Here is a 21,292-nt window from a genome sequence, read left to right on the forward strand (position 1 = left end):
AGCCATCTTCCACTCAAAGTGTTGCCGGCAAAGTCCCCTTCCCACCCTCCATGCCAGCCTACACTTGTAACCACAGGGTGGCAGGGGGAGGCAGAAGAAGGAAGAATGGATACAGGGACAGAAATGTCCAGTAAATTCAAGCCAAGACTGACAGATGGGATCATTAAGGCGAGTCAGTCTTAGCACCCTGTAGAGTCCAATAGATCAAGACACAGAGTCAACAGAGATAGTGGGCAGTGGAACATACAGGGAGACAGACCCAGAGACAAAAGAGAGGAAAAAGAGGAATATCCAGAGAGCAGAGTGAAAGATCCAAGACAGATACAAAGTGACACCCAGAAGCCAGAGATATTAGAGACAGACACTGTCTCAGAGACAAAAGTTGGACCCAGGCTCAGGGGGTCTGAAAGCCATACACCCAGAGCCAAAGACAGATCCATCAACATGAGGCCAGGGCTGAGGAAATAGCCAGGGAAGTGCACACAGAGAGGGAGGGAAAGGCAGACAGAGAAGGAAAGGGAGGTGGTGGGGACCACAGGGGGAGGCAGTGAGAAGGGACTGATAGAGGTTGCAAAAGGTGGGATGCAGAATCTGAGTCAAGGATTCTGCTGACCTCTCAGAGATAATTTAGGGTATAGGGGACCTATCTGGGATGTAATTTCGGGTATAAGGGGGGATTTCAACACTGTCAAGTAGAGGCAGTAATGCCCCTTTTTCCTGAGACTAATGGCTTCTTGGGTCCATCATTTGTGTATTCAGACCAGACTCTAAGTAGGCTCCATCTTCTCCATCTCTGATAAGTCTTGCTTCTGTTTGAAGATTAGTGTTATGGGAAGGAGGAGGTACCTTCCTTTGGTCACTATTCCAGGGTCTTGGAAGCTCTACGTTTTGAATGCCTAGAGCAGGAAGCTCTCTAGGCAAGGACTGTATCTTTTTCTTTATTCCTCCAGCACCATGCTCAATGCATATTCAGTTAGAATGTGCTATGAATACTGAGAGATTGTCTCAGGAAATTTCTCCTGGTGAAGCTTAAGCCAATTCTCTTTTAGTTTTATTCATACAGTGATGGGAAACATGGGTGAGGCAGTAGGATAAATGGTGTTGGTAGAGGAACCTAGCAGGAGATTTTGGAAGAGATGGCTGGGGAGGGTGCTTCTATCCTTGTTTAAAGGACTCCTGAGTGTTCTCTTTAGCTGGATATGGAACTGGCCTCCAAATCACCACAGGTTGACTCCAAGTGGCTCCCCACACTCTCCTCCTGCCAACCAGGACCTCCTCCATACCCAGGATCCCAGGAAGCTTTCTTACTTCTAAATTCACATTTTTCTGTCACAAAGTCCTGAACAAAGTCCCATTTAAGTCCTCACTCCACCAACTCACCCAGACAGGATCCCACTAGTCTTCCATTGCCCACCTCCAGCTTTCCTCCAGGATTCCAGCTAAGCCACCTCCATCATCTCCAACCCTTTCCTTGCCCTGGCCTGAGCAAGATAGGAGCCCCAGAAGCCACACCTCCCTAGGGTCCTGCCTCCCCAGGGCCCCACCTCCTGAGGGCCCCAACTGTCTGCCACTCTCTAAGCTCCACTCCAACTCCTGACTCTGCTTGGCCAACCTCCTTACCTGTCCCTGGGTTTGACTTGCACTTTCTACTCAGGTCTCTCTCCTCTGAGGTAGGAAAAGACCATGGGTAAGTGAGTTCTCCTTTTTGAGGTTGGAAATAAAACTGAGACAGAGCCAGAGAGGAAGAAGGCTGGGCACGATGTGCACCTGGATGTCCAAGCCCTGTAGGATTTGAACAGGAGGTATTTCATGGCACCATAAATAGACTGTGGATTGGGGTTGCAGACCAGAGGCCCTACAAGTTGGGAAGGGCAGGTAGGTTTGCAAGGGTCACAGTAATTTGGCCCTCCACACCAGAGAAATTATCAGCTCTGTTGAGGAAAATATGAAGCAGGGGAGGTTATTCCTTGGCACTTCTCCTCCAGCATCCTTCCCACCTCTTTTCCCTGCCCTCCTTCCTGGCCTTTCCTTATTGGCCCAATACAGAATTTGCTTTATTCATCTTTGTCTTTCCCACGGTGTTCAGCACATAGTGTGCTTAGACATGTTCTTTGAATTAAGGAAGATTCTTCCACCTGGCTTTGCTTCCTCTTTCATGTTTTGCCACACTTTCTCACTGGAGATTCTGAAAGTGTGTCACATCTTAGGGAGGACATTGGTGTGGAATCTGCAAAATAGCAGGTCCAGTTTGATAACGTGGCGCCCCCACCATCAGAAAGAATTTGAGGGTCTTCTTTCTCCATGCTCAAGGAGCTAGATATCTATTTTTACAGCTGCTGAAGTTATCTCCTTGCTTTTCTTATCAAATTTTAAAAAGTTGTGGTGGGGATTGATTAGAGTCTAGTTCAAGCTGTAGAAAAAGATTACCAAATTCCTCGGAGTGTGGCTGCCTAGTGGTCTTTAGAAACACTGGGTCTGCAAGAGGCAGTTTGCTGTTATCACAAAATATATTTGTAACTCTTTAAATTTAAAGGTCCTTGGAGTATTAAACTGTTCTCCACCCTCTTCCCTTCCCCACCGCCATGTATACTGTGGGCTGTACCCCAATACTAGAAGCACAGACAACACTTATCCATGCATGACACCTGTTTTATTGATTATATATGGCAAATGTTTATTCCTAAATTGTCTTTATCTTGCCCTCTAGCAGTTCTTGGGTAACTTCTCTACATTTTCAATTGACAAATGTTACATGCTTCCAGAAGATAGATTCATTGTAACCTTAATTTAAGCAAAATTATGTGGAAAGGACAATTTCTTTCACTAAGTATATCCTGAATTAATAAATATGAGCTGGGATTGTATTCTTTTGATTTATCGGCATCCCTTTTTTCTTTCAGTATCATAGAAATTGCAAAGCAGAGTAGGGATTAGAAATAATGAGGGGAGAAGGATAATGATTGTCCCTTAAAAAGTGGTGGTTGAAGCTCTTTGTGGTAGATTATGTTGCCTGATTTGGAGTAGGGCAGATGGGTCTTGGTGGAGAAGTCATATGGACCTATATTTGGATAAGAAATCAGGACTTTGAAGCATGATACAGCTTTCAAATGACTTAGATGATCTGGTGTCTTTCCTGCAAGAAAACAAAATGAAACAGTTAACTTTCAAAGGGAACAGGTGGTAGTGTAGAGCATCTACCTAGAGTCTATAGAGAAAAAAGAGCACAGTCTGGTGAGAGTGAACAGAGAAAAATACAGCCTGGTACTTACACAGAAAACAGAAGGACACATTTAAAGATATGAAAGATGATAACCAGCGACATAGTTGGACTTTCCTAAGCCACCTTGTGTGCAGTGTAGTACTCTGGGTGTGTGTTGGGAGAAGGTCCATGGAAGATGGAGCCGTAGGCTCTGACCTCGCACAACTGCTAGACTAAAAGTGGAGACAGGGTATTGGTGATACATGGGACCAATGGATGGACTTATAGATTCTCTTTTTACAAGGCAAGGAAGGATTTTGGGGGGAAAGAAGCATAGCTCTTTATCAAAACTTCTTGGAAAAAAATATGAGAAAATCAGTGTTTACTGTAGACAAAAACTATACAATATTGCAGTTGTAGTTTGGAAAATAATGTAGTGAGACACTTGGACTTCCTTCTAGTGCTTTGTCTTGAGGACTTTTATTAGGTATTCTGTTTGACAGGATTCAGGGTTGAGAAAAGGCAGTAGAGAATCATAGGGGAATATAGAGAAGTAATTGATTTTCACTGTTGACATCGATGTATATCACTTTCTAATCCCTTAATGGCACACATTTCCTGACTTTCTGTTTATCATTTGAAAAATCTAATGCTGATTCTTCCTGGTAGCCCAACTAGTTTCGGAATAACTCTAGAAGCAGAAGTTCAGATTTTTCTGATTTGTCAAGTTGACCATCTTGTTTTAGTGTGATAGAAATATTAGGAATTTCCAAAACTGGATTATGACTGAAACTAAACCTGTCAATGTGTCAAATCATGAATGAGGAATGTTGCATTTAACTGTGTCTTCTCTAGAGTTATCCAAAAGGGACTAAAAAAAGTACCTTGTTCACAACCATCCCAGAATAATACTACATAATACGGAGTCTATACAGCCTCTAGAGAAGCTCTGGCTATCTGCTTGTTTACCTAAATAATGGTGCAATGATACTAGTAAAGTATGTGTATGTAACAGGGACTTCTTGGTATTGTAAGAAGGAAGCAAACATGTTTTGGTCTACATCTACATAAATTTTGGTCTATATTTGGCTGAATGGATATGGTTTACATACAACTAGTGTGAAGCATGTTAGTTTGCCTCAGGATGGGTTTTTAGTGACTTGGAATTCAGCCTCTGCCAGACTGGAATGGGATTTGAGAGGTGCAAGCTGGGTTTGTAGAGTAAGTAGGTAGGTGAGTTGGAGGAGGTGGATGTGTTTCCTCTTGGTGTAACGAGCAGAATGTTTGGAGGCTGCCATGCTTTCAAGTTTAAGACTTGGTTGCACCTAGTAACATTTACTTGAAGAATTAGGGTTTCCAGCCTCACTGAGAAAAGATGAAGCCAATTCTAATCTAAGTAGTTTTTATTTTAGAAAGGGAGACAAAGGCTTCTTCCCAGTAACTTGAAAACAGAATATAGTACAAAGTAAGATCACAGGTGGGAGGATGCCTGGTAAGTGATCCATTTGATGAGGTTGTTCTCAGAAGACTCCTGGGAATAAGTTTGGATATTTATTTTCTTTAGTATGGGCTGAATTTGGTTACATCAGCTTTCTTTTCAACCTTTCAAGGAAGCTATCTGTCATATACTTCTCTTTTCCTAGGCGAGAAGATACAATTTTATTACTACTGCAATGGTTTCTCTCTCTTTTCCTTTTCTGCACAAAGACTGGGAATTATTATCATTCATATTATCATCATTATTATCACATCCTAGTATCTAGATCTGTATTAATATCTTTTGCAATTATTTAACTGGATCTGTCTAGTTGGGCAAACTGGATTTACTTGTTCATATAGTCATGGGGTTTATTTTGTGTTTTTGGTGGGAGGCATGAAAGGACGGCCTAAAAGAGACTCTATTTATTGGATTATGGCCCAAGCAGAAGATGTAGCTTGAAATGATGTTTTCCTAGGAAACAGTTATACATAATGCCAAGATGGGGTAATTCTCCCCTGTTCTATGTGGCCTTCCCAGGCTGACCCAGAGTGTACAGAAGATACTCACTAGTTTTGCCAACACCAGAAAATGAGGTTATTACTATTGTTATCTTCATCAACTACAAAACTATCTGGAATCTTGACATGCTTTTGCTGTGACTCATTTCTGAGTAGGAATACCCTTCCTGGTTAATAATTTATGTATCTTTTACTTATCTTGGCAAGTGGAGAAGTGTTTATGAAATTCTCTTAACTGTAAATTCCCAGAGAGGAGAATTCTCTATTTGCTACCATTGTCTTACAGTGTGTGTAACTGAGTGTGTGATGATTTTGGGATAATGGTGGTACTGTTGATAATTTAGGAGAAGAAAAATGCTGCTTTTTCTTGAGTTATTTTGCACAAAGAATCAGTGTGGTGCCTGAAGTTTCTAATTTGGAATTTTCCTTTGTTAACATTTATATTTAGTTGAATCTGATGTTGAATAGATTCAATCCAGTCTTTCTCACTTAGAAACTTTTTGTGGTTTCTACTTGAGGGACAATCCAATTTCTCACTTTAGATCCAACCCGAAGTTGATACCAATCTGGGTAGTTATTTATAGAGAGTACAGAAAAAATGGTAGCCAATGCAGATTATTTTTCCTGGGAGATTACAAGGACATTTTACAGATACTTCTCTATCCTTCTGAAACAAGTGCAATCTTATTCTACACACCATTCAATCATTTGACTATTGTCCCACTCCTCCCTTCTGAAGGCCAACCTTAGTTTTTACAGTTTGAGTATCATGTCATGTTGCCTAATGACAAAGCATTGGGGGAATTATTTTCTAAATAATGTAAAGCAGTGAAAATAATAAAAATCCATGTTGTCACACATCAAGATGATAACAGTGGATTAATCATAAATATGACAGACATTGTACTTTATCTCAGCTGACTTAGGTTACTGCCTTTGTACTTTCACTGTGTTGTGGTGAAAGACTTGGACCTTAGTTCTTGTGTCAGATCTCTGACATCACCAAACTGGGCTGTAGATGCTGAGGTACTTCTTGGCTATCACCCATTAACTCCTTGCACCTCAGACTTCAGTTGGGGTAGGAAAGGGAAGCTGCAAGCATCATCAGGCAGAAGCTCTGCTCATGGGAACGACCTCACCACCACCCTGACTGTATATTCTTGTGGAAAGTTCTAGGTCAGTGAGTTATACCACTGGGCATTAATGAAGTGGTGAAGGGGTGAGGGTAGAGCAGAGGGCAGGGAGAGCATACTGGTGAGATTAGATATCTTTCTGTAGGTGTGCCCAGTGAAGCTCAGGGAAGGAGGGTCATGTTGAAAAAAATTTGGAAAGAATGTGTTCTAAGTAAGGAGGGAAAGTCCATGTGAGGGCTATGTTAATGCCAGCAAAATGTGCATTTGTAGGGAATTATTTGTCCTGTTCAAGCTGGAGACACAGAAAAAGTTATTAGTAGGAGTAAATTGTAAAACAACAGTGAAAAAGATTTAGAAATACAATCTTATAATATTATAAGTTTGGATTTAGTAGAGAGCAGAAAAATGCAAGTTTGGTTGGAAGTGTGTGTGTGTGTGTGTGTGTGTGTGTGTGTGTGTGTGTGTGTGTTTAAGACTTGAGAAAAATGTCTTTTTCCAGAAGGAGGGTAGAGAGAACTCACACTTCAGTTATCTGGTGCATGTACTGATCAGGAAGAATGTTATTTAGGGTTTTGTTCTACTTTAAGGACAGCACTCTGATGGCTACTGGGTGAATCTGAGTGAGAGCTGAGAGGATATCATTGTTTAGAGTTACTAATTTTATGGACCAGGAGGGTGGACCAGGGAGTATGGCAGGAGGCTGGCCCTGGATATGAAGTATTTGTAAACCATAAGAATCTACTAGGTAGGGATCTAGTGTAGACAAAGTGCCAAGTGTCTAAGTGATTTCCTGTCAGCTTAATTGAATTGAGGGCTAGGTTAGTGATCCCCAAATATATGAAACCAATGATTTCAGTTAAAATCTTACATTCATTATTCATTTTTATTCAATATCCATGATTAAACCTAGGATCCTTGGAGGCTGCTCTGTCATTCCCGTTTCTGGACATATTTGGATTTTCCTCCTTCTGAAACTAAAATAGAAAGACAAACCTTTATCTTCTTTGTTGATCTTCCTATGCTAATACCATGTACATAATACCCATTATTCCTTATCTCATGCCCATAATAACTTTAAAAAATAGTGAGGAGATCCAAAAATATACAAAGAGTCTGTACCAATGCCTGATGCCTTTGTGCTCATGTTCGACATTGCTCTAGGTGCTGTGAGCTCAGAGCTGGTCACAGACATGGGTTACATTAGGGAACACTAATGCCCATTTTTATATTATACTAGGTCAGGTCTCTGGTTGTCAACAATAACCAAGACAGAATGATCAATCTGATATCGCTGAAGTCATTTTTTTCCAGCACCACCCTGACATTTCAGGTCTGGAATCGAGTTAATCACATTTTAGAGTTACTGGCAAACTGACATTTTTCTAGTACTGGTTCTTCTGGTTTAAGGATGAAGAGGAGATTGCCATTATCTGACAAATATTTACATTTTGCTCCCCTTTGGCAGCCAAATCTGGGAGCAAATGGCCAAGTGAATTAGAAAGAATAAAACGATGTTTTGTTAAACCATCTCCTGGAACCATCTGTCTTCCTACCCTCCTTTATCCCATTTGGGACAGTCCTGTTTTACAGATGTTTCCCAATGGTGTATGCTGGTGTATGCTGGCCATCAATGATAGCTGAGGTTTGGGAAGGCCAAGACTGGTGGTGTTAGGTTGTCAGGGAAATTGCAACCATCTTTCTGCCATTGGGCTCCCATTTTAGAAAATGTCCACTCGCCACCCCCATCTTCCTTTGCACAATGAGAACCAAGGTTTCATTTTCTTCTCTAGCACTCCCTAAGTGAACTGAAGGTGGTTTATTTCTTATTAAGAATGAGGTTGTAACTACAAAATATTTGGAATAGAATGATCAAAGAATAGGATGATTGAAGAAATCTCAGGAGAGTGACTTATATTTGGCCTCTAGAGATATATTACCTATATTTCCACTAAAAGCCAAGCAAAAGGGAATGGACTAATGTTGTGGGCAGGAATTACAACTAGCTGTAAAATCATCTCTAGGAAACTACTGAATTAGGTATAGGGATGCTTCAGAATCTTTCTTGGCATCTACAAGGATGGCCTGAAGACATTTTTACCCTAGATTAGGTTTGATTTTAGCAGGACATGGTTTAGATGGAACTTTCAGGTTTAATGATCCCAGTGCTTCTAACTCTGGCCCATCAACATCTACTTGGGAAGAAAGTGGATACATCAGCATAGGGTGACCTGGGCACAAAGATAAGAACTGGCTCAAATACTCCTTTACTAACCATGTCAGTCTTGACTCTTTGTGGAGGTAGGGTGCTGCAAGAGAAAAATTATGGTCTTTGAAGTAACAAAGAACCAAATTCAAATTCAAGCTTTTCTACATACTGGGTATGTGAGCCTGGGACTGTTGCCCAACCTCTCAGTCTGTAAGGTGGAATAATAATTATTTCATTGGGTTGTTATGAGGATTAAATAAAATAGCATGTGTGCATTACTTGCAGCTCAACAAAAACTGGGTCTCTTTGGTCCCCCTCAATGTTTCCTTAAATCTTGTACATATACCTGGTACTCCTATTTTCCAGATACCATTTTTCTCTGCTTCCTGAACCTGTACGTGTTTCCCAATGACTCTAGATTTGAAGTCTAGGGCCCTGGTTTATTTGTTTGTTTTCATCCCACAAAATGGCAGTAAGGATATGGAATTTTTAAAACTGTGCTAACATGAGCCATTTTTGGTGCTCCAGGCATTTTTACTGCTGACAATTTTGGTTATAAATAAAAACCAAGAGAGTTATATCTTCCCACCCACTCCTCTGATCTAAAGTTCCTGATTTGGGGCTGGATCATTCAGGGTGGGATTCAGCTCCAGTCAAGTGTAATGTCAAGCTTCTTTATAAAGGGCATTCAGGGAAAAATAATGAGGATATCTTTTCTCTTTCCAAAAAAAAAAAATCCTACTTCTTGGAGTCTTAAGATGTAATAGTCAATCAACATACCTATATATTCATTTTCTATGTCTTAAATGTCTCTTTTGGTTGCTTGGTACAAATATGAGCAGATCCTTGTCTGAGTAGTGAGAATTGGAGGTAGGAGTGTGGAATTCAGAAGGAGGAAATGTATGGATCCTGTCCCTTCTGGAAGCTTTTAGACATTAAAGGAATTTAAATGACAAACCCAGGATACCAGCTAACAGAAAGGGAAAATTAGTTTCAGCTAAGTGTCAGGATGGGCACTAAGTTCTGGCAGGCAGATAGGAAGGGTTTGGAGATGGGGACCAGTCAGGATGGCTTAGGACTGTGGGTGGAAAGGTTGTAAAATAGAGTTGGGAAGAGCCAGAAGGTCAAGACTGGACAGAAAGGAGTGAGGAGGGTATCCTTGGCAGGGAAGGTACTTACTCAGGCCAGAGGCTCATCCCAGGAAGGGTAAGTCAGGATGTGAGAAGCTGAGTTAGGAAAGGGGTCTGAAGGAAGGGGGAGAATTAGGGTGGGATTCTGACAGCTGGGTCAGAGGGTCTGGACTGAATATGAACTATTGGAATAATTGCAGATTATTTCACAGAGAAAGGGCATTTTTGGACATGGCATTTGAGGATGATGTTTCTCTGTGTTGTTATAAACTTGATTTGTGGTAGGCTCTTTCAGGATTCCCAGTCATGGATTTGCCTTCTCTTCTGTAAGTTTGCTTGTTCATCTGTTTGTTCTGCCTGCTTCTGTTGGAGTCATAAAATATGATTATTTAATTCCCAGATGTTTTGTTCTTTGGGTTGGTTCTCTGGTATCTTCATATTTTGTCTGTAGCCCACTGTCCCTCATCTTCAGTAAAAGTGAAAAAGCACAAGGACCACCCTGCACAACAAAGTTGAGGGGAACAGAAATTATCAAAAGCCTTACCCCTCTCCCACCCTACCATTCAGGTGGTCCTCCTCTGGGATTCTGGCTCATGGTCCACTGATGGACTTCAGGAGAGTGTAGGACATTATTTCAGGGTGACCAACATCAGAGGGCTCTGTGATTCAACAAATGTTAAGAACCACTGTTGTGTCTTTCTTGGGAGGTAGGTGACTGTGGATGGTTCCCCAGAGAGACAAACATGGTACAAACATCCTTAGTGCTCAGTAATGAGCCTCCAGAGACAGATGAAGGAGATGAAGGAGAAAGAGGATTTGGGAAAAGGGAAATGGGTTCAGAGGGAACTGGTGGGAGGGGTGCCCCATCTTCCCTTGTTCTCCAGCCTCTTTCTAGCAGGCATTCCTTCTCTGTATTCTCTATACCTCATAATTACAGATTTTGATCCTCCTTCAGTATAAATCTGTTGAGTGCCTGCCATTTATCAGGTTCTGAACCAGTTCCTCTCACAACATCACCTCATGCAATTCCTTTGTTGAACCTGAAGTGCACAGTGTGGAGTCCACCCTTCCTCAGTCATGGCTGTTTGCACCATTGCTTTCTGTAAGGCCCTGTATCAATGCATGTTATCTCCCCTTTCATCTGGATCTCTATTATCATTTCCCACCTTTAGTGAAGGCACTTGCTTTAGTGTATTTAACAAATACTGTTCTGGTCCATGCTCTACATGTGCATTTAGATACATTCATCCACTCAACACACAATATTGACTATGTGTCAGGTACAGTTGTAGATGCATGGAATATAGCCAGAAGCAAAAAAAAATGTGTTTCATGGGGCTTATATTCTTTTAGAGTGAAACATCATGGCCAAATAACTAAAACATATACTACCTTAAATTGTGATAAGTGCTGGGAGGGGGGAAGGACAGAGGAATAAGATATGTTGTGGGTAGTTGGGGGGATTGAATTTTTTATGGAGTAATTGATGAAAGCTGAGCTATATGTATGCTATGTCATCAAATGCAGTAAGGAAGCATCCATGTGGATATCTGGGTCCCAAGTGGTATAGTTATAGGGGACAGTCAATACAAAAGCCCTGATGTAAGGTCTTACCTGGTATGTTAGGAGGCCAGAATGGTTAGAGGCCAGAGGTTAGAAAAAAATAACTGAAAAGAGAGAGAAGCGGAGGCTGAGAGTTACCAACATCAGTGACAAATACTCTTGGACTTTGTAGTCCATTGTAAATGCAGACTTTGGCTTCTAATCTGAATGGAAATGGAAACCTGTGGGAGACTGTGATTAGAGGAATGATGTAACATTTTTAACAGATATATATATATATTCTTGACAAATATATGACATTTTTTGCCTGTTTTTAAATGTAGATAAATGGCATTGTGCTATACACCTCATATGCTTCAATTACATTACCTAACATTGTTTCTGAGATTTACCCATGTTGCTGCTTGTAAATCTACTTTATTATTCCTGACTGTTGTGTAGTATTTCATTGTGTGCATATGGCACATTTTACTTATATATTCCACTAGTAACAGATACTGGCATAGCTCCAACTTCTTGCTACCACCGTAGTACTGTGATGAACATGCTCATATGATCCTCCTTATGGATTCAGGAGAGTTTCCTTGGAGTGTTTACCCCGGTGAAGGATTGTGGGGTAGGAGGGTGTGTGCATCTTAATTCCACCAAGGCTGTGCTTCAGGATAGTGGCCCCAGTTACACTGCCCTAAGGAGTGCATTATGATTTATATTTTCTCATCCAATTTTCATGTTGATCCAGCAAGGGAAGTGAAGTTAATTTTTCTTGTGGATGAGGAAACTGAAGCTTAAGCAAATTATGCTAGTTTGTATAGTGAAGTAGAAGAGCCAGCACTCAAATCCAAAATTTCTGACATAATATTCATTGTTCTTACCAATACAGTGCTGACCACTGCCTCTTCTGGAAATAAGATGAGGCAACCACAGGGAAAGATTTTATTATTACTATTACTATTATTATTATTATTATTATTATTATTATATTTGAGCCTCACATACTTTTATATCTGGTCGAACTTAGTAAGCCTAGGGCACCATACAGTTTAGCACCAGCATATATGAGAGTGTCTAATTAGAGTCCTTAGCATTTCAAGTAAAATTAAACGGAAAAAAAAGTTTTCCTTGGTTCATGATGGCTATCAAACAGGCTTGAGTTTCTTTTTTTTTTTTTTTCAACGTTTTTTATTTATTTTTGGGACAGAGAGAGACAGAGCGTGAACGGGGGAGGGGCAGAGAGAGAGGGAGACACAGAATCGGAAACAGGCTCCAGGCTCCGAGCCATCAGCCCAGAGCCTGACGCGGGGCTCGAACTCACGGACCGCGAGATCGTGACCTGGCTGAAGTCGGACGCTTAACCGACTGCGCCACCCAGGCGCCCCCAGGCTTGAGTTTCAATGGATGATGTTGATGCCAATTATTTAGAAAGGCTGATTGTTTTTCAATGTTTGGGGACTTTAGATAAGAATCCAACATTAAATATTAGGTAGATTATATTATATTATATTATGTACATATTGTATGCTAGGCACTGAGCTAAGCACTTTATAGGCATCATTTCTCTTACTCCTCACAAGTACCCTATGAAGTAGTTACTTTTACTCCCATTTGACTGTTGTAGAAACTAAGTCCCTGATAGGTGAACTAATTTGTCCAGAGTTATCAGGTGTGAGATTGAGTTGCAAGTTGAACCTGAGCAGAGCTTTACTCCTGCAGAGCTTTACCCCGAACTACTAAACTGTGCCACCTTCTTGTGAAGGAAGCTTTTAAAATCTCTTGTTGAAATTTAGGACAATGTCTTGTCAGCTGGGGTGGTTTAGACCAGTCATGGGAAGTACAGTATTAGTTGGGCAAGAGTGTCTAGAGAGGATCTGAAGTTTGAAAATGTCCCCGGGTGTCTTCATTACGCCTCCCTGTGTCCCCCAAACTGAGAACCTCTGTGTTAGGACATCCCATCTATATTATAAGGCCTGAGTGTGATGCCTTCAAAAAAGTAGGTAATCTCTAACTGGGCGTGGGTGGTTGGTTGCCTGTAACCCCCAGCTGCCTTTTATTTTTAAAACAGTGTCCTCAAAGCCAAGCATTCATTATCACCAATGTGTGGCTCATCACCGGTGGTTTTCTCTCCACACCTTTTGTTTTGATTGTCATCTGCAAGGAATAAAGTACCATTTATATGTTTACCTGAGTCAGGTTTATAAAGGTTGCTTGACTACAAAGTATGTATTTCAAAGTCAAGTAGACAGGAATTCTGCATTATGTGCTCTTTTGGGTTTCTCTTCTCTGTTTGTACATTTGTTCAACAAATACTTATTAAGCACCTAAGTCACAGTCTGATGGAGGAGAAAGGCAGTTGACTGGAATTTTGCTACATTAAGATAAATGGCACGTGGGATAATCCCGGTGCTATGAGAGCACATAAAAAGGGCGGCATAAGTGTCAGGGGAGGCTTTCTGAAACAGCAACTTTTGAGTCAAGAACTGAAAGACAAGTGGGGGTTAGCTATGTGAAGGGGCCTAGAAACCATTAGAGGCAGGAAGGTAGGGTGAGTATAGAATTTCACAGCTGGAGCAGGAACTGGGCAGGGGATGAGGCTGGAAGAATCAGCACAGATCAGACGATGAAAGAAGGATTATGAAGGAAGGACAGTGGGAACCACTGAAGGGTTTAAAGCCTGGGGGTGGGTGGGAGACACACCAGTCACATTTATAGTGTAGAAAAGTTCCATGAGTGAAGAATTTACTCCTTATCTATCTTATCTATCTCATATGCTTGTTGGTAAATCACAACATTGGAACTGGTGGGTGGAAAATAAAGAGTCTAGATGGATTTGTAGACAGAAGGTCTGACTCATAACCCAAGGTTCCTTTTAAGCATCTAAAAGGAACACTTTTCAAATATGACTTGTTCCTTCCTTCTTTGAAAACATCTGTCAACCTTTTCTAAAATTGTCTCAAAACCAAAGCCTGAGTTGAGAGGAGAGTGGAGCTGCAAACTTTGTTTTCTATGTTCTCCACTACGCACTTCTGGGGTATTGCTGTGAATTGTTCACCCAAAACCTTGCTCCCCTTGAAGAGGGGCCTATTTGAATAGCAGCCAGGGAAGAGGAGGAAGGAGGAACCACATGCAGGGCTTGTTGACATATTCAGAAAATAGTTTGAGCCAGTTAAAAATAACTCCTGTAGGGGCACCTGGGTGGCTCAGTTGGTTGAGAGTCTGTCTCTTAATCTTGGCTCAGGTCTTAATCTCAACACTTTGCAAGCCCCATGTTGGGCCCCACACAGACACTGGACATGGAGACAACTTGAAAAAAAAAACAAAAACAAACAAGCAAACAAAAATTCCTTGTGCAAAATTAATAGGGATTTACAAGTGAGTGTTTTAATACAAGCTCACAGAGCAGGGCAGGGTCTCCCAGCAGCTGGCAGCTGACATCGCAGATGGCTGGTGCAGGGTGTTTACATAGCACAAGGTGAGCAGAAGTGAGCTCACCTTCTCTCCTGGAATCCAGAGAGGGAGAAGACAGAAGGAATTGTGTTGGTTGAGCTACTGAGCTAGGAGACTTATTTCTTTTCTCGCTGCCCACTGCACTCTCATAACTGTGGGCATGAAAGTTGTAGTTAATTTTTGTCTGGTTGCTTTGGGTGAGGTTTCTTGAATGTCAGGATTCATAAAATGGCTTTTCTAGTTTTGCAGGGCCTGATCTCACAACCATGAGATCATGACCTGAGACAAATTCAAGAGTCAGACACTTAACTGACTGAGCCATCCAGGCCACCCAATAAATAAACAGTTTAAAAAATGATTCTGTAACTGTAACAAAGCCCTCTAGTCTGTGAATTAATGTGTCTTAACTCATGCTTAAGCACTACACCAATGTCTCATGTGTAAATTATTGCACAACAAATTCATACCTTGCTTTGTGTCTTACAGCTTAATTAGTACATGGAACTACATGCTAGTGGAAACCAATTGGATTGTATCATGTAGTTCATTAAAAAAAAGCATGTTGGGAGATATTTTGCACTTTTGGGGGGGGAAAGCAAAGTTGATTTCTCTATGATGTCCTTTGCTATCAGTTTCTGTGACATTTGGGCTGCAAAAAGTGAAATGAAACTTCTGAACTTTGGTTTATTGTTTGAGCATTATTGTTCATTAAATACTTATTGTTTACTAGGCATTATGGAGGGATAACACATACCTAATGAAGTATGAAGCAGCAGATTTGAAGCCTGAGCAACAGAAGTCAGCATCCCCAACCCAACTAGGCTTAACTAGCCTCACGGAATCTAATCTGAGACTCTTGGATTTCTGGGCTTGCTACAGTGCTGACCCTAGAATCCTCTTCAACTCCAGCCACAATGCTATGTCAGGCATTTCACAGATTTGGTCAAAAGCTGATACGCAGACGTATCCTGCAGCAAGACATGGCTGAAGCTGCCCCTACCAGAAGCCTGAACACTCTGGATTTAGTGGCCCTGGGTTTGGGTCACACAGTGGGTGTAGGTGTGTATGTCCTGGCTTGTGAGGTGGCCAGCAATCAAGCAGGACCATCCACTATGATCTGCTTTTTGATGGCCGGTCTATCTTCTGTGTTGGCCGGGCTGTGTTTTGCAGAGTTTGGTGCCCGGGTTCCCTATTCTGGTTCTGCATATCTCTACAGTTATGTCACTGTAGGTGAACTCTGGGCTTTCATCACTGGCTGGAACCTCATTCTGTTTTTTGTTGCTGGTACAGCCATCGTGTCCTGTGCCTGGACCTTAGTTTTTGACAACCTCCCTGGGAATGAGATCTCTCAGACCCTGCATGAGAGCATCTCACCCCATGTTCCCCATGTTTTTGTAGAATATCTGGACTTTTTTGTTGTGGGCCTTGTGTTGTTATTCATTGGATTGCTGACTTTGAGGAATAGTGAGATTTTCCTTGTTACCAAAGTGTTCACACTGCTGAAAATTTTGGTTCTTGTTTTTTTCATCACCTCTGGCTTCATTAAGGGGGACCTGCACAACTGGAAGCTCACAGAAGCAGACTATGTAAAGGCTGGATTCAATGACACCTCAAGCTTGGGGACTCTGGGGTCTGGAAGATTTGTGCCTTTCGGCTTTGAGGGGATTCTCCGTGGAGCAGCTACCTGTTTCTATGCATTTATTGGTTTTGACAATATTGTTACCAGAGTTGAAGAAGTCCAGAATCACCAGCGTTCCATTCCCATGGGGATTGTGATTTCACTACTCATTAGCTCTTTGATGTATTTTGGAGTCTCTGCGGCACTTACGCTTATGGTGCCTTACTACAAGATTCAACCTGGGAGCACCTTGCCTGAGGCATTTCTTCTTATTGGCTGGGCCCCTGCCTACTATGTTATAGCTTTTGGATTCCTCTGTAGTCTTTCTGCCAGCCTCTTGGGCTTTATGTTCCCCATACGTCAGGTAATACATGTGATGGTGAAGGATGGCCTCCTGTTCCCTGTCCTTGCCAGGATCCATACTGGCACATACACCCGCATTGTGGCCACTGTGATCTTTGGCATTATTGCAGCAATCATGACATTCTTTTTTGGACTCACTGATCTTGTGGACCTCAGGTCAATTGTGACCCTGCTGACTTACTCCCTGGTGGCAGTTAGTGTTCTCATCCTCCGATATCAGCCTGAGATGCAGAATGAGGGAAATAAAGCAGAGGTGCAGGAGGACAATAGACCTTCAGCAGAACAGCTGACTCTACAGGGACTATTTTTTCCATGCAGCTCCACACCTACTCCACTCTCTGGCCGGATTGTCCGTGTTTGCTCCTCACTGCTTGCTCTGCTGCTCACTCTTCTTTGCCTGGTGCTGACCCGGTGGCCAGTTCTGCTTTCTGGAGACCCACTGTGGATTTCAGTGGTTGTGGTGCTCCTGGTGCTCATCACTGGGCTCACTGGGGTCATCTGGAGACAGCCTCAGAGCTCCAGTCCCCTTTACTTTAAGGTCCCTGCTCTGCCTCTCCTCCCACTACTGAGCATCTTCATGAATATTTACCTTATGATGCAGATGACAGCTGCCACCTGGGCCCGATTTGCTGTCTGGATGCTGATTGGGTTTGCTATCTACTTCAGCTATGGAATCCAACACAGCCGGGTCGCTTAACTTTACTTAAGTTAGGGCCAAAACTGTAGACCTTGAACTCAGCAGTGTGTGTACACAGTTGGCTTGACATCATCACACCTGAATGCAGTCTGGTCCCCTGCACAACAATGGAGAGTAGTCTTGAATACATGGAAAGCTAGGCCTCCCATAGCATATTGGTGGGGGAAAGTTAATAGAGCTTTGCATTTGTTGTGGAGTGAAGGATTTTGTTTTTGTTTTTGTTTTTTTGCTTTTTTAACTTGTCTACTTTTTTAATCTATTTTTCAGTTGTGTCTATAGCTGCTTGCTGCACTTAAAACAATTTTAATTGGGACCCTTGGGTGGCTCAGTCAGTTAAGCTTCTGACTTTTGATTTTGGCTCAGATCATGATCTCACAATTTGTGGGATTGAGCCCTATGTCAGTCTCTGTGATGACAGTGAGGGGCCTGCTTAGGATTCTCTATCTCCCCCTCTCTTTGCCCCTCACTCCCTTTTCTCTGGAAAGTAAACACACATTAAAAAGCAATTATTACTAAAAGAAACTAGAGAAAGTGTTTTTGTTATCTTAAGGTAAATATGTAGCAAGGAAAACACTGGATCATATGGCAGTTCTATTTTGAATTAGTTGCAGAACAAGCATACTGTTTTCCACAGTGGCTACACCTATTTACATTCCACCAACAGTGTATGAAGTTTCCTTTTTCTCCACATCCTTGCCAACACTTGTTATTTCTTATCTTTTTGATTTTGCCTATTCTTACAGGTATAAAGTGATATCTCATTATGGTTTTAACATCCATTTTCCTGATGTTTAGCAATGGTGAGCATCTTTTCATGTGTCTACTGACCATCTGTATGTCTACCAATAGACATTGGGAAAATATTTATTTAGGTCCTCTGCCCATTTTTAAATTGGATTATTTGTTTTCCTTGTGCACAGTTGTGTAAGTTCGTTATGTATTTTAGATATTAATCCCTTTTGAGATATATTTTTGTAAATATTTTCTATCATTCATTAGGTTGCTGTTTTGTTTTGATGATGGTTTCCTTTGCTGTGCAAAAGCTTTAGTTATATGAATTTGAAAAGATATTTGTACTTTTATGTTTATTGTAGTACAATTACAATAGGATAGGGTAGCAACCCAAATATCCATTGATAGACTAATGGATAAAGAAAATGTCACACACACACACACACACACACACACACAGGAATATTACTAAGTAACAAAAAAATAATGAAAATATCCCATTTGTAGCAAAAAGAATAGACATAGAAGGTATAATGCTAAGTAAAATAAGTTAGTCCCAGAAAGACAAATACCATATGTTTTCAACATATGTGGGATTTAATACATAAAACAACCAAACAAAGCAAAAAAAAAAAAAAAAAAAAGGCAAAACACCACACCCAAACTCCTAAATACCAATAACAAACACCAGAGCAGAGGTGGGTGGCATGGGTGAAATAGATAAAAGGAATTAAGTGTGTCCTTATCTTGATGCACACTGAGAAAGGTATAGAATTTTTGAATCATTATATTCTACACCTGAGAGTTCTATAACAACACTATATGTTAATTAATATTTCAAATAAAAAATAAAAGAAACTGGAAAAAGACAAAAGAAAAGAGATGAAATGTGACCCCTGCCCTTAAGCTGATTATATTATAATATGAGAGGCACAGCGTAGCTGTAACACAAAATAGAGTATGGTATCATAAGTAATATAAAAATAAACTTTCCTGGGAATTAAGAGGGGAGGATGATCACATGGGGTTGGCACAGGGGTAAGAGTTGATTGGTGAAATCAGAGAACAATTGGTAGAGGAATAGCATTTGAGTTGGCTCTCTCCAAGAAGAGATAGGATTTTGCATATATGGGTAGAAGGGAGAGATTGTAGGCAGAGAGATGGACACAAGGAAAAGCACAAGAAAAGAAAACAGTGTTCAGAGCAAACTGAGCAGGCTGTGTAGCTTGACCCTTTGCTGTTAGAGGGGCAACAGAACATGCATAAGTGGATTGGAGCCAGAGCATTCCTCTGAGCAGAAAGGACTTTGGATTTGAACTCACCACCCTGCTGAAAATCCCTGGGGTTTGTTCTTCTACTTAGTGATAGCTGAATTATTGGACTTGAAAATTTATCTACTGTTGTCTTCTTGGGTCCACCTGCTCAGAAAATGCATGGCTGAGAGCCAAGTGTCCTTGGTCTTGTTTCTACCACTAACTAGTAATGTGACCTTGATCAAACTTCTCAGTTCCCTCAGTGCTCTGCTTATTTATCTGAACATGAGAGTCAGAACTGATCATTTCTAAAGTTCCACTCATTTAAAAAATTCTAGGATTTCCTCTGGGGCTGTGTCCTGTTGTTCTCCCAAATAGGTCTCTATTGCATGCACTCTGAACCTTCACTTTGGCCACTTTTAAGTACAGCTCATTGTTGGAGCTGTAGAGGTCCAATAAATAATATCCCCTTTTCTATTCCTATGTTTGGAACTAATGGATTATCAAGACATAGAGACAGATGATTAAACCATCAGCTTTAGATCTTAGCCTAATTGGCTTACAAATCCTGAATCACTAGACAGACTTACTCCTCATCACGAGTAGTGTTGAACACTGCCTGCCTCCCATCACAGGAGGGATTTTATTAGATTTTCGAATCTGATTTTATTAGATTTTCTCATGTATGAGCAGGTTGGAATGCACGTGTCCTTTAGACAGGTTGGGGCTGAATAAAAAGGAAAGCCAACAGAAGATTGGAAAGGGCTGAGATGGGCATGTTCACTGCTGTCTCTTCAACTCACCAAAGTCATAGTGAGAGAAGGGGGTTGGAGAAAGAGCAGAAATACTTAGTGGTGTTCAAATTTCAGCAGGTGCCACCTCACCTGGAGGGCTTGTGACAAGAGATTGCTGGGCTCTGCCCCTGGTGTTTGTATTTCAACAGGTCTGGGTGGGGCCCAGAACTTGTACTTCTAACAAGTTTCCAGGTGATGCTGATACTGCTGGTCCAAAGACATCACTTTGAAAACCAAAGTTCCAGCTGAAGCATCTTCACATGTAAAGTTGAAACAAGGGAAACAGAGGTGCACTTTGAAACCTTACCTTTATTTAATGAAACATTTACATTAAAATATCGTTGTTAATCCTTTCATAGTGGGGGAATCTTGGTAAATCATTTCACAGTGTATATGTATATCAAATCATCACAATTTACACTTTAAATATCTTATAATTTTATATGTCAATTATACCTTAATAAAGTGGAAATAAAAAATACAATACCACAGAAAAAATACCCCTGTATCTTAATTTTCTTTATTTTATTCCCTTATCATAGATTATACGTTAGGAGTATATTTTGTTCACTCCCCCAGAGAATCCAGCTGGACACCAAGTATATAATGAGGATTTAATAAATTCATGTTAAATTGAATTGAGCCTTACACATTTCCATGGTATAGAAATTTCTTCTTCCTTTCAGGCTAGCAATGTGCTACTCCTTTAAAACTATCTTCTGGGAGACTTCTTTGAGAAACAGCCTTTCTCTCCATCCAGAACTATATCTAGAAATGTATCTGGATCAGTACTTAACATCTAGACCTGTGCTCAGGCACTTCTAGTTTTGCCTGTATGTGGCTCTCCCTGAGTTCTGGTGACTTTTCTGTCTGTTCCATCAGAGTAGAGTCTTGTTCAGGACAAAGACTAGGTTCTCTCCTTCCTGTTGACCCAAAAGTAAGTGCAGTGTTATTCATTCAAAGAGCAACAGGGTAAAGACAGCCCTGGGGTAGGAGAATGCCTAAAATGTCCTCCCCTAGTCCTGCTCCATCTATTCCCATGGGATTTGGTGGGGAAACCTAGATACTGAAATTGATAGAAGGCCCAACCTAAGCTACCTGTCTCCAAGCAATACCTGAAGATGTCCAGTGTGCACAAAACAAGTATCTTTTTTGAAACAGAGTT

General features: G+C 41.2%; 1 protein-coding gene across 4 annotated transcripts in view; it reads left to right on the plus strand.

Annotated features, from left to right (window-relative positions):
• The window catches only part of LOC131519895 (cationic amino acid transporter 3-like), a 236,902-nt gene that overhangs the window by 190,912 nt on the left and 24,698 nt on the right, over positions 1-21,292 (plus strand). For 2 of the 4 annotated variants that reach the window (XR_009265866.1, XR_009265867.1), the window contains exons 1-2: positions 1,566-1,687; positions 15,401-18,148. The exons of 1 other annotated variant lie outside the window; for it this stretch is intronic. Coding sequence is in view for 1 of the 3 variants with exons in the window: in XM_058743459.1 (XP_058599442.1) it covers positions 15,585-17,348 (1,764 nt within the window). In the remaining 2 variants the exon portion in view is untranslated. Of the gene's footprint in view, positions 1-1,565; positions 1,688-15,400; positions 20,628-21,292 lie in introns of those variants that run through there. One more of the 4 variants, XM_058743459.1, reaches the window with a different exon arrangement.

The sequence above is a fragment of the Neofelis nebulosa genome, chromosome 8 (assembly GCF_028018385.1).
Source record: "Neofelis nebulosa isolate mNeoNeb1 chromosome 8, mNeoNeb1.pri, whole genome shotgun sequence".
Taxonomy (NCBI): domain Eukaryota; kingdom Metazoa; phylum Chordata; class Mammalia; order Carnivora; family Felidae; genus Neofelis; species Neofelis nebulosa.